General features: G+C 41.2%; 1 protein-coding gene across 3 annotated transcripts in view; it reads right to left on the bottom strand.

Moving 5' to 3' along the window:
- LOC138978531 (solute carrier family 12 member 9-like) overlaps positions 1-21,635 on the bottom strand; it is a 69,714-nt gene that overhangs the window by 28,056 nt on the left and 20,023 nt on the right. For 2 of the 3 annotated variants that reach the window (XR_011459722.1, XM_070351267.1), the window contains exons 1-6: positions 18,337-18,860; positions 10,089-10,223; positions 9,242-9,376; positions 8,390-8,535; positions 6,638-6,812; positions 3,033-3,140 (exon numbers count right to left, since the gene is read on the bottom strand). Coding sequence is in view for 2 of the 3 variants with exons in the window: in XM_070351267.1 (XP_070207368.1) it covers positions 3,033-3,140; positions 6,638-6,812; positions 8,390-8,535; positions 9,242-9,376; positions 10,089-10,223; positions 18,337-18,775 (1,138 nt within the window). In the remaining variant the exon portion in view is untranslated. Of the gene's footprint in view, positions 1-3,032; positions 3,141-6,637; positions 6,813-8,389; positions 8,536-9,241; positions 9,377-10,088; positions 10,224-18,336; positions 18,861-21,635 lie in introns of those variants that run through there. The other variant, XM_070351268.1, reaches the window with a different exon arrangement.

Below are 21,635 nucleotides of genomic sequence, written 5' to 3'. Positions count from 1 at the left end.
AATATAAACGTCAACAAGTGCTTGTACTTTATTTTGCAAATGACCATGTTACATGGGGTGTACCTCAACTTTTTGGCTAGGCCGGTAAATCAGAAATCCCAATCAGCCCCCAACCACTGAACCAGGCGGGTTTTCTTACAACCACCTCAGCGGCTCGTACCCACATATGTCGGTTGACGAACACACACACACACACACACAAAAGACATTCATTAATTGGCCCCTATCACAAAATTTACATGTCAAGTTTACTATGGGATTTGAGTAACCACACAATCACATACACACAGGAACTAATACTGAAACTAGCTGAATTATTTTCTTTCTTTCTTTCTTTTCATATTTTTCTTTTCAAATTAATTTATTTCATCACACTTGCTATGTATTTGCTTGTTTCTTGTCTGTTGTCTGTTTTGTGTGTGTGTGTGTGTGTTCTGTGTGTGTGTATACATTTTCAGATTTCCTAAACCTAGCACTGTTTGCAGGTGATCTTTATGCTTTTGATTCATGAGTTGCATCCCCAGTCCTTTAGTTTAACTCTTTTTTATATTTAGTCAAGTTTTGACTAAATATTTTAACATCGAGGGGGAATCGAAACGAGGGTTGTGGTGTATGTGCGTGCGTGTGTGTGTGTGTGTGCGTGCGTGTGTGTGTGTGTGTAGAGCGATTCAGACTAAACTACTGGACCGATCTTTATGAAATTTGACATGAGAGTTCCTGGGTATGAAATCCCCGAACGTTTTTTTCATTTTTTTGATAAATGTCTTTGATGACGTCATATCCGGCTTTTCGTGAAAGTTGAGGCGGCACTGTCACGCCCTCATTTTTCAACCAAATTGGTTGAAATTTTGGTCAAGTACTCTTCGACGAAGCCCGGGGTTCGGTATTGCATTTCAGCTTGGTGGCTTAAAAATTAATTAATGACTTTGGTCATTAAAAATCTGAAAACTGTAAAAAATAATAAAGATTTATAAAACGATCCAAATTTACGTTTATCTTATTCTCCATCATTTGCTGATTCCAAAAACATATAAATATGTTATATTCGGATTAAAAACAAGCTCTGAAAATTAAATATATAAAAATTATTATCAAATTTTTTTTTTCAAAATCAATTTAAAAACACTTTCATCTTATTCCTTGTCGGTTCCTGATTCCAAAAATATATAGATATGATATGTTTGGATTAAAAACACGCTCAGGAAGTTAAAACGAAGAGAGGTACAGAAAAGCGTGCTATCCTTCTCAGCGCAACGAATACCCCGCTCTTCTTGTCAATTCCACGTGCACTGCCTTTGCCACGGGCGGTGGAGTGACGATGCTACGAGTATACGGTCTTGCTGCGTTGCGTTGCGTTCAGTTTCATTCTGTGAGTTCGACAGCTACTTGACTAAATATTGTATTTTCGCCTTACGCGACTTGTTTTTCTTTGGTGAAGTAAATTGGATCTATTTTTTTATTCCTTAGTTAATGGAAAAGATTTGACAACAATATTGCTGTCAATGATAGGTTGGTCAGCCATGCTGGTGTAAACCAATCCTTTAGAATTAGAGAACGCTCTCCAGTAGGGTACTTATTTTCCTACGGTCAATGACCAGAAACAGAAACTGTGTCAGTCGTACATCGCTCAGATGCTGCTTCTCAGTTTGACCCCAGACAAAGAATAATGATGACATGTTACACCATAGTAAGCTCTCAAGGACTGGCCAGCGAAGAACAATAAAATAGGGGTTGTGAAGACGATATCACAGAGATGATCGAGGGGGGGGAGGGGGTGCGGCGGCGGCGGCATGTTCAGTAAATTGGATCAAGAAACACGCAAAATACTTCAGACACAAACTGTTTATCATTTACCTGCAAACCCTAACACATTCTTACAACAACAACAACATAACAATGTGCAATAAATCACGTTGTCAAACAAACAAGATCGAAAAGAGAAAGAAGCAAAACCCACCTCGTCGAGTCAAGAATCTTAGAATGTCGTCTGCTTCAATACGATAATGTTGGTTCATTTCGGAGTGTTGTTACTTCCTTCTACTGTTCGCTGCTGCTGGTTCATCTTTCTCTGATATTTCTTGCAACTATGCCGAACATTTCCAATGTTAGGGTTGTTCTCCGCAGCTCAAAACTTCGAAAAATGCTGCTGAATCGGTGAAAACGTCATGGATTTGTTGACACCGGGGGACTGATAAGTTGTCTACTGCGCTTGCGCCAAATGCCTTTGACCTACATATATTTGCATATATTAATTCCGGAGTTTCGGTTGGAACGGATTCTCTCTCTTTGTGCCTATGTCAACGGAAATTCCCCAACGGTGATGACGTCATCTTGAAGAACGGAAATTTCCACACAGTTTGAACATCGAAGGGTCATGTCATGTGCGCACATTTACCAGCACGGAGTATCCAAAGTTGACCATTTTTTCGATTTTTTTGATAAAACACAGACAAAAACAACAAAACATCGGTTTGAAAATGGTTTTATTTACATGAATACATGTCTAAAATGACAAAAGCAGATTATTGAATGCATTCCAGGATGTTCAAAGGTGTGAAAAATGCAACAACCCCAAAAAGGTGTATGAGACCAAAAATAACTCATTTTGCCTACCCGGTCTGCCCTTAACTCATTGTCTCCCAGGAACGAATATATCCGTACACACTCCAATGGCTCTATCTGACCAGGTACAGATATATATCCGTACACACAGTCGCTACATTGCATCTGCTCTCGTTCGGCACCTATCCGCATTCTGCTCAGACTGCTTCAGTCGCTTCCTGTAACGTCGATCTGACGCCTGCATTCCAGCGTGTTGATACACAGTTTCTGAACAGTTACTACAAATCTGAGTGACCTGCTGCAGCACAGCTGATCTCGGCTAAAAAAAACTTGGTCAACATAGGTGGAGTACAAAGTGTATACGCACACCATGTTATCATTTTAAACTCAACAAGAAACCATCACAAAAAGAAACACTATCTTTAAAAACAAACGTGAGTCCGGTAAAGCCATGAAAGTTTGACACCAACCTGACATATTAGCTCCGTTCATAATGCCGGTGACACTGCTGAAAAGAATGGCGAACACAGTGGCAAAGTCCAGTTTGGTGTTGGAAGTGTAGTCTTGTGTGTAGTCCTCTGAAAACACAACCACAAATGTTTCAGTACAGTGGAACCCGGGCCCCTTTTAAGGCCTCCAAAAATCTGTGAAAATCAGGTCTCAATAGGAGGGAGTTTTAAAATGGAGGTACATTTAGTTTGTTTGTTTGTTCGTTCATGGGCTGAAACTCCCACGGCTTTTACGTGTATGGCCGTTTTTACCCCGCCATTTAGGCAGCTATACGCCGCTTTCGGAGAAAGCATGCTGGGCATTTTCGTGTTTCTATAACCCACCGAACTCTGACATGGATTACAGGATCTTTTTCGTGCGCACTTGGTCTTGTGCTTGCGTGTACACACGGGGGTGTTCGGACACCGAGGAGAGTCTGCACACAAAGTTGACTCTGAGAAATAAATCTCTCGCCAAACGTGGGGACGAACTCACGCTGACAGCGGCCAACTGGATACAAATCCAGCGCGCTACCGACTGAGCTACATCCCCGCCCCTGGTACATTTAGTGATTCACAGATGTTATGAACAGAACATGTGAAAAATCAAGGTCTTAAAAGGGAGGAGGTCTTATATTGGGGGGTCTTAGCAGGAGGGTGTCCCCTGTACTTTGCCTCGTCTTAAAATGTTTTTAGTTTTTTACGTTATACAGAGCTGTCAACCCCTGTGAAGCTTCAGTACTAGTGATGTAGAACTTTAAGTCTAGCAAATGATGTTTAAGAGTAGCAATGTCTTAAATACAATGCACATCTGCGCTGCATCTATATATATATACGACTTGTGTCTGTTTGTCTGTGTGTTTGTGTATCTGTCTGTGTATTTGTGTGTTTGTGTATTTGTGTATTCGCCATGCACGGCCAAAGTTCTCGATGGATCTGCTTCAAATTTGGTGGGCATATTCAGGTAGACCCGGGACACGACACAACCTGGTCGATATTTCAACACGTGCTCTCAGCGCGCAGTGCGGAACCGATTTTGGTTCCACCTCAGCTATTTTGGTTCCACCTCAGCTTACTACTATTTTTAGAATGTCACTGCGCTGTCCACTGCGCTGAGCGTCTTCGGATATTCCCGGCGTTCTGTTACTGTTACTATTTTTAGAAGGTCAACGCAGTGTACAGAACGTAAATTGGACCCGTAAATTATCCTCACTGTAAAAGTGCAAAGGTCGAATCAATTTACAGCCACGCGAAAAATACACTGTCATCTATCTCTCTATACATACGGCTTCTCTGTGTTTTTGTGTGTGTGTGTGTGTGTCTCTCTATATGAGCAACACCTGTGCATTGTTCAGTTCTGTTTGTGATGTGGTCTGGCGGCTTTTGTGTAATTTTATGTACTGGCCTTCCTTTGAGAAGCCATAACTTGCTCAGTCCTGTTTGAGTGGAGTTCGCCTCCAAAGGTGATTAACACGGTTACATTCGTCGACAAGGATGGGACTCGATATGGTCAGGAATGGCATTATGGCCACTGAATCATTTTCGTGCTGTTCCCATTCCACGAATCTGGGAGGGACCTAAGCTTGGCGGGTCCATTGTTCGGACCCGGCGAAGCCGGCGTACGGCTCTAAGTACTTCTTCCCGGCGAAGCCGGCTACCCGGCGAAGCGGGTATTCATTCTAGTATATATATATAGGACTTGTGTGTGTGTGTGTGTGTGTGTGTCTGTGTGTGTGTCTGTGTATCTGTGTGTCTGTGTGTGTGTGTGTGTGTATGTGTCCGCGATGCACGCCCAAGGTTCTCGATGGATCTGTTTCAAATTTGGTGGCCATATTCAGCTACACCCCGGACACAACCTGCTTGATGAGATATTTCAACACGTGCTCTCAGCACGCAGCGCTGAACCAATTTTGGTTTTTCTCTGGATCCATTCCCAGTAACTCTTCCTTATCTTCTCCAGTGTTTTCAGCGTTTATCTTCCTTCCTTCGTGTGGCGTCAATCCATATTCCCGTTTCTATTTTTAGAAGGTCACTGTCGACAACGCTCAATCCATATTCCCGTTATACTATTTTTACTCTTCTCCAGTGTTTTGCGCGTTTATCTCCCTTCCTTCGTGCGGTGCGCCGGCAAAGCCGGCGTACACCCGGCAAAGCCGGGTATTCGGCTCAACTTCTTCCCGGTGAAGCCGTACCCGGTGAAGCGGGTATTCATCTAATTTATAATATATATCTCAAACAAGAATATTCATTTTGATAACTTTATTTTGACAACAGGAACATGTATCAATTAGAGAGTGTTTGCAGTGCACCTTCTCAGTGTGGACATCTTTTCTGACGCATATTCTCACTGCCGACACAGAGTGAGAAGCAGAAATGAGTACCAGGACTCATAGCAAATAGGGACACAGTAGCATGCTTCTTATTGTTCCTCTGAGCATAGCAATATCAAACTGGAGTAACAATTTCTGCTGCAAGGTAGCATGCTACGCTGAAAGTGTAACAGTTCGCAGATCTATTATCAAAGTGCAATGTGTTAATTGATAGGTGTGTGATTGCACTGTAAATAATGTTATGTTATTGTTTTTTCCCTAATGATTGCTTTACAGTGCTTTGAGCAGGGTCAACACTGGATACATGCGGTCTATACATATCGTGCATTATCATTATTACAGTAAAACCTCCCACTAATGACCTTGAAAATTTCCAGAAAACTTGGTTGTAAAAAGGAGGGATCTTTATTGGTAGTTTGGGAGGTACGATTTTTTTCACAGGGGTGGCAACTTTGTTTGTTGGACAGTTCAGTCTTGAAAGTTGTGTCCGTTATCCTATTTATGTTCCCATTTGATGTGCATATGTATAAGCATGATGTACGTGCATACACCAGCGCACAGTCGGGCAGACATAACACACACACACACACACGCGCGGTCTCATAGGTAAAACTCGGTGATTGACCCCGGGTAAGAAGGTCAGTGTCTGTAACCTGGGACAGGAAGAGTTTCCTCTCAGACATCAAAGGAGACCGTCCCATAGGTAAAACTTGCTCATTGGCAAGTATGGGTCACTGACCCGAGGTCTCAGTTGGTGAGCACGCACTCACAGAATACGTACACAGCAATTCATTATTGAGTTATCGTTCTAACTGCCCCTACCCAACCGCTCCCCAACCTCCCCTACTTTGAGGGCAGTCCTTCAATTGTGACAGCAATAGATGAGAAGATGACAGCCGTGGGCCACTGGACTTGCACGCACTACTGACTACAGACTACCACCTCTCACTCTTGATGCATGACTAATGCCATGCGTATTCCGCGTTTGCTGCGTAATTACGAACTTTGACACTCACTGGTTAAAAGGTCAAAGTCGTTATTGACCCTAAGTTGGTAGGTCGGTCGTCGGAAAAAAGGATGGAGTCGTTCTTGGGAGGTTTAAGTTACAGTGTGAAAAGCATCCGTGCCGAGAAATTCGGTCGGCAAAAGGAGGGGGTCGTTACGGGAGGTTCCACTGTATTATCGTTATTACTTGTGTAGAAGAGTGAGATTTTTCTCTGAGCATCAGCAACCTATGAAGACAGACAAGTAACTCACCATACAGATTTTCCTTGAACGTCTTGACACTCAGTCCAGTGTAGTTGGCGTACATGGTTACGTTGGAACTGGCATTTTGGTAGACAATGCTGTTGCTTGTCGGAATGCTGATCAGCAATGTTTTGTTCTTGATGAATACACTGATGAACACTGATAGCGTACATATCACCACAACCTGAAATAACATCACAGAAACGATAGTGTACACATCACCACAATCTGAAATAACATCACAGAAATTATGAATCAAGTTGTATTTTGATTCTTGACTTTGGAACGTTATAAGTCCATCTGATTATGAATCTTAGGACCAAGCTTTCAAGACAGGAATGCGCAGTGCATTAAAGGAACAGGCTGTGGTTCTATTTTTCTTTTGGTTTCACGATGCTCCAGCTAATCTCGGTGCTTCTACCTCAACATCGGCTTGGTGTGTACTAGTGCAGCACGTACGTGTTGCTTGTACGGTCACAGGCAACAGTGGGCACTGATGTCTGTTGTTTTTATCTCTAAATTGACAACAGGCTTAAAACTCTTACCAGTTCGCTCCCTTGCCCATCGTAAGCAAGCTTACGATGCCCCCCCCCTGTAGTTTTCCACTGACCAATTATCTAATTATAATTTTTTTTTTTTTTTTTTTTTTTACATTGGATGGGTCGGACAGTGGATAAACTCATATTTAAGACACACTTTATGACTGAAACAAGCTGGGTTTTTGTTATAAGTTAGTTATAGAAATGCATTATTAGGCCAACAAAAAAAAAGTCTGTTAACGGTAACATAGGCCAAAAAAATAGGGTCGGTAGGTCGGGACTTTTTTTTTAAATTTTTTTTTATTTCCCCAAAACATATTTTTAAGTTATTTTGCCAAAAAACAAAGCCCCCTTTTTTTTCTTTTTTTTTCAATTTTTTGTTTTGAAATTTTTTGTTTTGAAATTTTTTGTTTTCAATTTTTTTTTTTTTTTTTTTTTACCAAATGCCAAACAAAAGTCTAGGGTCGCGCGAAAAAATAGGGTCAGTCAGGATACCGTAAACAGAATATTTTGTTGGGGGGGGCCTTAGGCATGAAACGTCCAACTTTGAAATTTGGGTGGGGGTATTCAGGTGACAATAACTTTTTTGTTTATCAGCAAAACTCTATAAAACTTTGCTATGTTATGTAAAATGAATGCCCAAACAGACTAGTTAGCAGCATATCTAAAATAAACTGAACACAAAAAAAATTTCTTCTTTGTGTTTGTCACGTGTTCCAAAAAATGGGCGTACAAATTTCAACAAAAATCATGTTGTCACCCCCATAAAATTTTTACCTTTAAAGATAGCACAATTCTCTTTGCAAATATGAAAAGCTTATTCATTTTCCTTTCATTTGATATATAACTTTCTATATTTCATTTAGAATATGACCCCAGATAGCCACTCGGCAAGTAGGCACCAACAGCACTGTAAAATATGCCCTAAAACCCCCGAACTGGTAAGAGTTAACTATTCTTCATCATTTTCATTATTTGTATTGTATGCCTTTAATTAACTTAGATGTTGTGTTGTTATCTTATTTATTTTTTTATTCCCAGTGATTTACATAGAAGATGTTATCATGTGCTTATTTTGTGTATTGTTATCATGTGATTATTTTGTGTATTGTTACTCGTAGTTTGATATTATGAAGCGCGGAGAGCACAAAAATGTTCTGTGGTCCGTGCTATATAAGTGTTCATTATTATCATATGAAGGGAAACACACACAAAAACTGACCAACAAAATCAGGGCGGAAGTTCTGGCGAACATGGCGCCTCCAATGATGCAGATTATGAGACAGCAGAAGAGAACAATCGTAGAGTACAGGTACTTCCACCATTGTGAGTCCACAGGTAAGCCTTCGCCATCCTTCATGAACGACCCTGTGAACAAAACGCAAGTTGTGTAACTTTACTTGTGAAATCAAACATCCAAACTGAAATCAAGAAGAGGAATGTTTGTTCCCCGAGTGATGGGATGTGATGCTATGTATCTTTATGTAAACCAGAAAATTGACATCAAAGGATTTTCTTGTAGAATACCATTTTTCTTTTATAATTTAATTGAACCATCACATCAGTCTAAATTCAAATACAAGACAACATTAAAAAACACCCCCCCCCATTCTACGTGTGATAATTGATGTACACATGTATAATACAAAAATGTAGGATAGAAAACTCCTGAAATTCAAGGTACACATACAATACACGTTCAGCATGTTAATAACGTTAATTATATCCAAATAAGATTTAAAATCCTTCAATGAATATGATAAACGCATTTGTTCGCAAGAGATACTTGCACTTGCTGGCTCTGTAACTGTCAGCATCAATGCATGGCAACAAAGAATTAACCTTGTCATCTTAAAGTTTTCACAGGCATGTGTTCATGTTTCGAAATTGGCTTTCATTGAAATCCGAAACATACATATTATTTGTTTGTCAAATTCAAAGATCAATCGGTCAAGGTCACTGTGGTGCCACCAAATGTTTGTTTCGTCAATAATTAAACGTTCCATAAACTAACTTTTATTGTTCTTTAGCTTACTGAGCTTTAAGTTAAAATTGCACAAATATTTTTACTCACCTCCTTCACCAAAGTTGAGTAGCACACCCTCCACAAATCCAGCGACATAAAGACCACAGGCTAGGATGTTGGCTACGTAGAATAGAAATCCTATACTGCCACCAAACTCTGGACCCAGGGCACGACTGATCATGTCTGAGCGGAAAGGTCAAGAAAAATAAATGGCATTTTTGATTTAGAAGTCAGGACCCGTCAAGCCTTTTTTTTTCCCGTTGTGAGAATAAGTACAAGGTGCTTTCTTCACACCCATCCCTTACTCTAAGTTGGAGAGTACACAAATGAATACACACAATTTAAAAATATACATTATAGCATACCCACACACGTTTCTTACATGCAAGAAATGCTTGTGACTATAGTTGCTTACTTGGTGAGAAAAATAGAGTACCCGTATATAAATTATATGAAACGATTTTGTGTTAGCGGGCATAAAAATACGGTTGGTCGACACCAAAAGAGAAGTGACAAGTCAGCAGTTTTTTGTGCACAGGCGACAGGATCAATATCGTCAGCTGTGCAGTCGCCATGTTTTCTTGTGCAACTAGCACCTCCAGAGAGATGCTTGCCTACTCTTGTCAAATCCTAGCTTTCCTCGCAGTGAGTAGTTCCGAAGAAATGCTCTTTAACCCAGCTTTACTTGCCCAAACCTAGCATTCTCCCGACTAAGAAACAGGGTTCAGAGTATTGTTGAAGAAAGAACGCAAAGAATAAGAGGAAGAAATAGAAAAATAGGAGTAAGAAGAATATATATCTAAACATAGTTTTACATGCAAGTGGGACACATAAAAACACACGCAACACTAAATAGCACAATAACGAGGTGTTATTTTGCTGAAAGCAAGGATACAATAGGCACCGCCTCCTTCTACAGCCCCATTGGTGGAGATGGCGTTGATTGACAGCACCGTCAACTCCAGGATGATGTACGCAAGGATCAGCTGAGCCAACCCCTCCAGCAAACCAGCTTGGCCGACCACAAAACCTGAAACACACAGAGGTCACACTATATTGACAAGTATACATTCATAAAATGCAAAGGGGGTTAAGGGTAGAGATTTTTCTGATCTCCCAGGTAAACTTATGCGCAGACCTGCTGAAGTGCTCAAGGAAAAGATCCTGTAATGCATGTCAGAGTTTGGTCAGTTATAGAAACACAAAAATACCCAGCATGCTTCCCCCTGAAACTGGTGTATGGCTGCCTGAATGGCGGGGTAAAAATTGTCATACACGTAAAAACATACTCGTGTAAAAACATGAGTGAATGTGGGAGTTTCAGCCCATGAACGTAGATGAAGAAGAAAGAAAAAGCTCATATTGTTATCTGAAGTCAAACAAGTGCAGTCAGCGAGAGTGCAAGTGGCTGATAAGATTCCAGATTTATCTAGAAACATACACAGAGAAACTTTCTGTCTGTCTTGAAGAGGCAAAGCTCAGATAAGATTATCACTAACTGATACTGTCCTAGAGGTGGCATGCATGAGAGCAAGATATAACCATACAGGTTAAACATTGTCTTCATCGTTAATTTTGTATCAATAAGGTATGTTGCATTGCGATTGTATTAATGTAGTTTTTCACATTAAGTTGCGTTTTGTTTTCATGCTTTCTGTATTATGGTACATGTACTGCTCATTGCAATGCTAATGCCCATGTTTGTGTTAGCTCTCTCAGGGGTGTGCAAATTTAAAAATAAACAACTCACCCACGGGTTAGTAGAATCTCATTTCCAGCTCACCCGGGAAAAAAATAGGTAACCCACTCCAACTTTTCTTATTTTGTCTTTGAAGTTTCACACACAGAAACATTGGATTATAAACAACGTCATGGTTGTTTTTTAGTGGCCCGAAACAAATTAGGGAGCGCTTTCTCGTTGGTCAAAATGTAAAACTAAACTAAGGGATGTAACTCACATCGTTGAAGCAGACAACATTTTCGAACACGATCAATACTTCAGAAAAAGCGCCTTAGAAACAGTACTTACTGTTTGGGCTTCGGTTTGGGCTTTGTTTTCATTATGAAAAACAAGGGTAAATGTATTTTGGCCATTCATTTTAGTAAGGAGTTGGCATTTGAAGCTCCATCTTGAGTTTTGTTTGTGAAATTTTCAGCTAACCCACGGGAATGCTACTCAAAGACCTCAGCTAACCCGGCCAATTTTTAACTCCCCCCGGGTCACGGGTTAGTGGATTTGCACACCCCTGCTCTCTTCACTTTTCCTAAACAAATGTCTATAACATAACAAATATTCATAAGCATCACTCTTATTTCAAGAGATGTAACTCAATATTTTGAACATTCAACTGCCTGAAAATACATCATTTTATCATTATGTGCATATATATAGTATATATGTCATCATATGATACAAAGAATAAGACCGTTGTTCCAAACAAAGAAAATAACCTGCTCCGTTTGAAAACGACTCATTATTGAATAACTACATAGAATTTAGAAATAGTTCTGTTACAATTTCATTTTTTTTCCAAAGAAGCGCTGCCGGTAACGATTCTGACTGTGAAACTTCTACTGCTAGTGAAGTACATAAATGACAGTTAATTCGACACAACCTCTGAACGCTGAAGAAGAAGACAGTTAACTCACAGTTCAGGGCAGCTTCTGTCTGTTTGTGTGTATGTGTAAAATTCTGTTCTGTGTTCATACATGTACCACATATTTTTCAGCCTATAAGGCCATCTGTCAACTCAGTGTCACATACTTTTCTAATTTTCTATTAGTCTGTTTGTATTCATGTACCAATTGTGTTTGTTGTTTTCAGAAAGCATCAAGATTAATCACAAGCAAACAGAGCAGAACAGTGTTATATTTGTTATGGGAAGCTGATTATCTTAAACTAAGTTAAAGATCAATACTATTACTATTGATCAAAATCAGCTGTCATAACATTGACAGAATTCATTAACACATCATGTGACAAACTAACAAGTTAATGATTCATACACAGACAACCACACACGTGCAAACAGACTTTGTTAACTTCTCATGTTATGCATGTGGAGTGTTGTTCCGAGGACCCAGTCTTTGATTATTTATTTTTATTATTGACGCATACTTTTTTTTCAATCTGACACATCAGGGTATGACCACTAGCCGGTCCACAGTCCAATTATTTTGACATACATAGCCATTAATGTTCTTTACTGAGCGGACAAAGCCAGAGCAGTTCCACCTATACATACATGTATTTTCAATCCAGGTCAAACTGAGCTACACTGCACGTGTGTAACTTAAATTAAAGAGATAGTGTTACAGTTGTACTTGTACTGCATAACGCTAATAGGTTCATATGTCACACGCTTTCCTTCTTTGCCACTACTAAAGCAAACATGTGCAAGATTGTATGTTACACGCTTTGGAGCATGTGCAAGAACGGATTCAAACTCGAAACCGTCCCTCCAAAAGCCCCAAAATGCACACACGACTTTTATTTCTCCTGCTGTTATCGTTTCTTCTCTTTACAAATTCTTCAACGCTGAGAATACTGAGAACGGCATCCCATACGACAGTGCTGTTTCCATACGCAAATTTAGCTGCCCTTGGAAAGCGGCTCGCTCAGGAGGCCTGTTAGTCTGAAACTAGAAGGATAGAGTTCTGAACATAGATGACAAAGACCCCGAAAAGAACAAACAATTCGCAAATGCAGACACAGAAAGACGTCATGAAGAATGCGATGCTTCAAAAGATACAGACTGTGACGTCATTCACATATACCGAGACGTCATTCGTAGTTGTTCGTTCACTTCCGTCAAAGGGGGCAGGGATGTAGCTCAGTCGGTAGCGCGCTGGATTTGTATCCAGTTGGCCGCAGTCAGCGTGAGTTCGTCCCCACGTTCGGCGAGAGATTTATTTCTCAGAGTCAACTTTGTGTGCAGACTCTCCTTGGTGTCCGAACACCCCCGTGTGTACACGCAAGCACAAGACCAAGTGCGCACGAAAAAGATCCTGTAATCCATGTCAGAGTTCGGTGGGTTATAGAAACACGAAAATATCCAGCATGCTTCCTCCGAAAGCGGCGTATGGCTGCCTAAATGGCGGGGTAAAAACGGTCATGCATGCACGTAAAAGCCGTGGGAGTTTCAGCCCATGAACGTACGAAACAAACAAACTTCCGTCAAAAAGTAGATCTCTCCACAATGGCTGCCCCCTGTGTTTAGGTTTGTCAAGCTTGAGTACGCAAAACGTGTTTGTTCTCTCCTCTGTTGAAGCTGTGAGACATAAATGCTATTCCGACTTGGTCGTGTGACGGAGTTTTCTTCCACACTCAATTAGTTGATGTCTAACGAAGCCGTCAAATTTCGTGTGGAAGAAAACGTCTGTCACACGACCAAGTCTGAATAGCAGGTATTGTCACATCATGTGTTAAATAGGATACTTGATCAGTCCTACGAAGACTGACATTTATAAGCATCTTAATCACGGATCAAGTCTCTCTTGATAATGCTGACTGTGATATTAGTGTGTGTCACTACATAATTTGTTTACAATTACATACCATTCAGATTTAGAGTAGATGTATGCGTTCTAAATAATAATTTATGTGGAATATATGCAGGAAAAAGAACTTATAGTTATTAGCATGCAACTCCATTTTTAGTCAATGTCTCAAATGGAACACAGTCCAGGTGTGTGAGCATGCATGTGTGTGTTTAACTGATGTGTGTTTGTGTGATGAAAGTTTTTTCTGTCTTTCTTCACCATACACTGTTTGTGTGTTAATGTGTTTTGTAACAATCAATTCATCGTAAAACTGGCTAATGTACATGGTAGCACATTAGCCCTGCAATAGATGATATTCTCAAGTTTTTATGGGTTGCGGAAGAGTTGCTTTCCCTTGTTTCCATTTAAACACTAACAATTGAGTTCCATGGAAAAGCATGGAAAACAAGTGTTCCAAGTTCAACAGTATCATGCAAAAACAGGTTATAAATACAATGTCAATTTTTTTGTTAACATTCATGATATATATATATTATATATAAAATATTTTAACTAAGTGTTGCTTAGTATTATAGTAATTGATGCATATATGTCGCAGAATTACATGCCCCTGAGGAAGGCCTTTCTTTCTTTCTATAAGGCCAACAAAAAAAATGTCTGTAAAGGGTAACATGACCAAAAAAAGTAGGGTCGGTAGGTAGGTAGGTTTTTTGTTTTTGTTTTTGTTTTTTTTGTTGTGTAAATGCTATGTTGGCTGAACATTCACTTCTTATATTTGATGAATACATGTTTCAAAACTAACGTATAAATAAAACAGAGAGAAAGAAACGCCAAATGTCTCTTTTTAGCATTTTTACCTCTTTTTACCTCTTTTTTTTTTTGAAATCAAAAAAAGGTTTTTGGGTCGGCGCCAAATCGATAGGGTCGGTCGGGTTACCCTAAACAGACAATTTTTTTTTTTTGGCCTAACTTTAACGTCGTTTTCAATCGCGACGGGGGAAGATTTGTCAATTGTTTCTTGTTCACAAAAGCACTAATCAAAAATTTGCTCCAGGGGCTTGCAACGTAGTACAATATATTACCTTACTGGGAGAATGCAAGTTTCCAGTACAAAGGACTTAACATTTCTTACATACTGCTTGACTAAAATCTTTACAAAAATTGACTATATTCTATACAAGAAACACTTAACAAGGGTAAAAGGAGAAACAGAATCCGTTAGTCGCCTCTTACGACATGCTGGGGAGCATGGGGTAAATTCTTTCTCGTCCCAACCAATATGGGACTCCCCCTAACCCGCGGGGGGGGGGGGGGGGGGGGGGGGGGGGTTCAGGAAGGCCTGGCAACAGGAAAAAAAATGTGGGCGGCCACCTGAAATTCTTTGTTTGGCTTTTCTTTGATATTGTTATATATACAAAACTGGTACTTTAAACGACCTGCTATTATCCTCAGCTTAAGCACAAGTATAGGGTTGTAACTTGTAGTTTGTACCTTGATACAAGAAACATTGACCGGTGAGAGGAAAGACAAACAAAGAGAGCAAATTAGGACATGCAGCAGTAGAGCCTGGGTTAAACACGTCACGGCCGATCCGGCCTCTCCCATAATGCAACAGAAAAAGGGGCGGGGCTTAGCAAAAATAGCACAACGCGTGGCACGCGATGTAAACACGAACAGGCCAAAGTGCACTGGGGACGCGGGGGCACCAGGGCGCTCTAATAAATCAGCTTCAATGTTTTTGTCAATAAAAAAAAGCACAAGATAGTGTCCACAAGCTCTTTGTTTGGATTTCCTTCTCCCAAAAATGTTTTAACCTTTTGAACTTGGGCGTAAATAAGATTAATTTCCTCTCTCTCACCGCTAAACTGAATTTTACCATCTGGCTTTCTGTCTGTGCGAGCAGCATTTCTTCTTTTCAGCTTCTTCAGAGTTTTTCACATATTTTCGTTTCTGAACATTTGTGATATCTTGCATATTGATTGCGTATTTTGTTTATATTTACAATACAATTGAACTTTCACACAGAGAACCTTTGTGTCAAAAAAATCAGTCACACAGAGAGAAACAGAATAACAATGTCAAGGCTGTAGATGTCAGGCTAGTCAAACGGACAAAATGAAACTTAGTCTTGGTTGCTGTAACTCAGTCACCGCTATGATGGTACTTTCGCTGATATTAACAGAAAAACAACACAGAATCAGCCAAAACCGAGAACAATAAACAAGTTTAGTACGTCACAACGTCAATGAACAGAATTCTGGAGTCAATTTTTGCATCAGACTCTGACTAAGTGAGTGGGGCAAGCGTCAAACACCACTAAAATGAGGAGGGAAATCTTGGCGCATTTTTTTGGCGGAATACTTGAACAAACCAATCATTTTCAAACTGACCAAGGACAAAAACAGGCTTGTGAACCGAATGGTGAGGGGGGAGGGTACCTCGAAATGTGTGGGTGATGATTTCACATCACCAGTCTACATTGCTGCAGTCTTAGTATAGTAGCTCCACCGACCACTGTCCCCTCCGCCCTCCCCCCTCCCGTTCGTTCCCCCTTTCAACCCCCTACCACCTTGGAATAAACTGCAGAAGACCATTTGCATATCCTGGATTCTTCCATTTGTGTTGCCAGGGGCGACCCAAGATCCGAGTCCCTTTGTTTCCCATGTCCACTTAGAACAAACCGAGTTTAGATTACCCCTTTCTGTTTTGAAAGTAAACTTGCCCATCCTGTGAGGCACTTTCAGGGACAGTAATTATAGTTAGCGGGACCATGTAGACGAAGTCAACGGTGATAATCTGCGTAGTGTATACGCATACTTTGGAACACGGTCTGTTATTCCACCCAGCGAGAGCCTCTAACACAATCAGTGTTGTCGACAGATGGCGGGAAAACCTGAGTGTTTCACATTCCAACATCCGATGGTGATAGTAACTTAGTAAGGGCCAGGCTGCGGTCTGTAAGCTGTATTGCACTGACATCTCTTTCTGTCTGTGGAAATAAATGGCGAAATTTGATTTAACACTTCTCAACTTTTAAGTGACCAGGAGAACGCAATAAGGAGACTATTTACTGAGAATCAGTGGCCATTTGAAACTCGAAGGTGTGTAATAAAAGATTCGACTTGTGTACCAAGAGGTGCTGGGCCATCATCGTGTGACCTCGATACAGAGGCGCTAGGCTGTCTCTCGTGTGTGTAGTACCGTTAGGGTGCAGACCTGGTTATCTGATCCTGGAGGCAATTGTGAAAGCGGAGACACGGGTCCTAGTACAGTGCTCTCCTCTGGGGTAGGCCAGTGTGCCTTTTGTTTTTGCAGCCCTTGTGTGACAAATCCGGCATCGCCAGAGGTGGCTAGGTACAGGCCAATTGCCACACCGCAGGAATTCCGGCGTTAGAAAAGTACTCTACAAGAAGTATTGGTCCATGCTAGACCGACGCGGTGCTTGGAATTGTGCATTGTACTTGGCGAAAAAGACGTCTTCCTTACATCAAGACAATCCAACACGGGTAAACATTAACCGAGAAAATTTATGATGCCCGACTGTGTGCTCAAATTAGTGAGAGAGCTTTATCCCAACCCCACAGGAATACCCTATCAAGGCCACAACTGGTGGTAAAGGTTAGTTGCATTTCTTTCTTCATATCCGATGTAACAAATACACATGCACCTGAGACAGCATGTTCTGGAACCAAATTGCCGCATGCCACGTGTTTTGCTATTTTTGGAACGCATGGTGTAAATCTGTGACGTTGGAGAGTGTTGACTCCGCCCTTTTCTTTGAACAAGATCCCCATTGAAATGTTTGTTTACAAATATCTTCTTTATTATGGAGAATTAACCTTATCTAAGTGCATAGGGCGGTAAATGTGTGAAAACCAGCTGTGTGAACAAAAAATCTGACACCGTAACTCATGCTTAACTGAGATATTAAAGAAAATGTAGGAGCAGTATTTGTCCGTTGCCTGCAAGAGGTTTGAAATGATTTGCCAACGCAGAAGGTCAGGCTCCTTATATACTCCTGCCGGGCCTTTAAACAAGCCACGCACACACACAAGAACAAGTTAGCAAGGGGGTGGAGGTGTGTGCGGGGAATGTAGGTCAAAGTTAAACGAACTCCAGTAGTGTGTCAATCAGTACTGTCACTACCGTTGTCACGATTTCATCTTTCGCCTGTGTACATTCCCCCTCGACATATATATATACTCAAGACTGAAATGTTGTTTCCTGGTAAAATTAAGAAGTGAAATTATTTATGGACGAAAAGCATGTCAGTTTCTTGCATGTGAAGAAAATTGGTGGTAAAATTTAATAGATTTCACCCCCAAAATCGTCAGTGAGTGGTTACGTCCCTTGAGTAAGAAGGAAAACATTTTAGGATGAATCAAATTTCTAAGTTAAATAAAACAAATTAGTTGGACAAATTTGGCCCCATGAATGTAAGGTACACAAGGTCGCTCGTCAGTACTATTGAAGGGTGTTTTTTTTTGTTCAGTGTAGAGTTTATACTAGATCAACGAGGCCGAGAAGCGAACTATCAACACGGCGAAAGATGAAAACGTCACACCGGCTTACCCCCCAGTAAGTGACACATCAGAAAACACATGACAGCCCCACCTCATTTCCTCCTTAAAACTTCCTACCTCCACGCAAATACAGCAGGGTGCTGTACATGGAAAGCGCGACGGGGCAAAACACTCCGAGGAACGTATTCAAAGTTCGTCTGCTCGGCACTATAGTTGGGTCGACACTACCATCATCGTCATTCCGAGCACCGCCATCCCCCTGGCCTCCATTGTTTGTGTTACCGGCGTCTGTACCATCGAGCGTGTCGAAGGAAGCGTGGCTCAAACTTCGCGGCAGTCTCATGAACCGCTGAGAAGTTCTGTTGTCGTTCGATGCCGAACTGTCGTCCAAACAAAACACAATCCGTTTCGCCCGCCATGGTCCCGACACAGGGCGACTGGCAGAATTGTCAGAGCTCTCGCTCTCCGGCGAATGCAAAAGCGGCGTCCTTTCGTTGGGATTCGACATTTCTCGATGTCCGGGGCGGCTGAACACACCACGGGACTCTGAACCCATCTGACTTACGGCTGATTATGCACCAACAGCACACTGCACAGTCAGTTTCTGTCCCCACCTTATCGCTTGATACAAAATCCGGAAGAGTCATGTGAGCCTTCGACGCATGCGCTGTCTGCGAGCACGTGCGGGTGTTATTGTTTTGTTAGAAGTGTCGTCTGCTACGCTCAGCGACTGAAAAGAGGAAGGCTCCAAAACAAGCGGTTGGAGAAAGTCAGTTCCAGAAAAGAAATGCTCCTGCTCCTGTTTCCATGTCACAAAAGTCTATCGATCGGTCGTGTCGTTATCATATCTCAGTGAACTTGACACGGTTGAATATTATTGACCCCGCCGCCGGCAAACGCCGGCGCGAGTGACTGACAGACGTTCTGACGCCGCAAATAGGCGTGTCACAGGCCCCATAACGTTATATTTTGTGCGATTATATTGTTTACTACAAATGACTAAAGGCGCCGTACACAATCACTTGTATTATCTGGTTGAATACGAAAGCCACAGGCACACTATTCTTATTCAGTGATTTATTTTTACATACAGTAAAGAGGCAGAAGAACCTTTTATTTCTAGCCTTTTGTGTTCTGCTCTTTGTCTATGCAGAAAATTCATAAGAAGAGGCCTCAGGTTTCACAGGCTGAAAGCCGCCGAGAAATAGAGAATACTACATGGCTTGCTGTGTCGTACCAGATTTACACGATGTTTTTTTTTTAAATATTGAACTTTGAGCGAAAGCGAGCTGTTCACTATTTGAAAAAGCAACGAGTGTAAATCTGGTACAAAACAGCAAGCAATGTAGTATTCTGTTTATCCTACATACTGTACTTACGTGTATTTTACTGAAAATGTCCTGCAGTCGAGGCAGCTAAATTGAAGACGCTTGTTTTGGAACCTCGATCTCTTCTAAAGCCTCGTGCAATCTATTACGTCAAAGAAAAGAAACGTCACTCTGAAAGACGGTGTGGCGTGACGTGTTAGTTCTAAAGATTCATCGAGGGTAATTAGCGAGCGCAATTTTTGTTTCTATAATGACGTTTGTCTCTGTGACTTTGGCATCATAAGCAGTGGAAAAACAGGTCCTTGCCAGACTGGCTTGACATGACCTCATTTACATGATATACACACGTGTGATATGAACGATTATTGTCTCACGGGTGTCTCTCTCACGTATGTAGGATAAAAACAATTACTGCACTAACGGGCCATTAAAAACAGTTTTGCAGTTGGACTTAGTTGAACCCGGTGACACAGTGATATTCTCGTGCTCTGCCGCCCTTTCGACGCCGCTTCCTTTGCACAAAGCGAAGTCAGTTGTGACTCAGTGATGTTAGCGTGGTGTCAAAGTTGAATTTATGCATGACTGTGTCTGTGTGTCAGATGACAGTCACGGGTGATCAATTAATTTCACTTCATAGGTTATTCTGGCTAGTTTTTTTTCCCCCTCAGAAAAAGGGAACAAGAAAAACAGTCTGAATGGAGTGAAGGCCTGAGCTTGCAATTGTTAGAAGTAGGATTTTTGCCACGGACGGTTTCAACTGTACTTCTTCAGTAAGGGCAAAAATTCACGAGATAAAAACAAACTGACCAACACAAAACAAACAAACACACACACACACACACACACACACACACACACACACACACACACACACACACACACACACACAACCTGAGATTAGATGGAAGAAAACTAAAACGTGTCAAGATTTAAGTGAACGTTTCTGTAAGTTCAAGGCGTGTTGAGGCCAGAAATAAAAAATTAAAATAGGGTTTAACGTGCTAATTTTCAAGATAACGACTGAAACTTGAGAATGGGTATCAGATTTTTTCACAAAACCACTTCTGATGGATTTGTAAAGATTCTATTGTAGATATCATATATGTAAACAAATCAACAATCTTCTTCTTCTTCTTCTGCGTTCGTGGGCTGAAACTCCCACATACACTCGTGTTTTTGCACGAGTGGAATTTTACGTGTATGACCGTTTTTACCCCGCCATTCAGGCAGCCATACGCCGCTTTCGGAGGAAGCATGCTGGGTATTTTCGTGTTTCCATAACCCACCGAACTCTGACATGGATTACAGGATCTTTTTCGTGCGCACTTGGTCTCAAGTTGTGCTTGCGTGTACGGTTAAGGGTTAAGTCACTAGCAAGTCTGCACATAAGTTGACCTGGGAGATCGGAAAAATCTCCACTCAGGCGGCAGCGACCGGGATTCGAACTCACGACCTCCCGATTAGGAGGCCGACGTCTTACCACCACGCCACTGCGCCCGTCGATAGAGGAACAATATGGAACACACACAAAACAGTTACTTTGTTTGTAACTTGAAAAAAAAACACCTGACAGATTTGTACTAACTTTTGAAACTTAATCTTAAGCATGAATCACAATCATGAAATGTTAACGTTTCACACACAAAAAAGAGTCCCATATGCGTATGCAGGCTGTCAAAATCCCGTTGTTGTTTCATATTTCTTTGTCGATTTCACGGGCACTTGACAAAGAGGAGGTCGGGGTGGGGTTTGTGAGCTCTCCTACTTAATACTAGGACTATATACGGTACGTATATATTGGCAAAGATAGCCCGTCAAGTGCCTGTGGTCGATTTCCAGGATGTTGACTCTTTAACTCAAGAAGGACTTCATAAGCTTTATTCAAGTGTAACTGTAGCACACCACGTCAGCAACTTACTTCAATACTTCAGTTGAATGCTTCAGCAGTCTTTACTATTTAGTACTAATCTTCAAACGACAAACGACAAACTAGATCAAAACTAGAAAAATCCAGTGTTTACTGGATTGTAATGTCTAATCCGTCATATTCGCGTGACTGATACCGTTTCCGCGCTGCGTGTCATTATG

The sequence above is a fragment of the Littorina saxatilis genome, linkage group LG10 (assembly GCF_037325665.1).
Source record: "Littorina saxatilis isolate snail1 linkage group LG10, US_GU_Lsax_2.0, whole genome shotgun sequence".
Lineage (NCBI taxonomy): Eukaryota > Metazoa > Mollusca > Gastropoda > Littorinimorpha > Littorinidae > Littorina > Littorina saxatilis.
The sequence above is the reverse complement of the archived record's forward strand: the minus strand, read 5'-3'. Positions and strand labels throughout refer to the sequence as shown.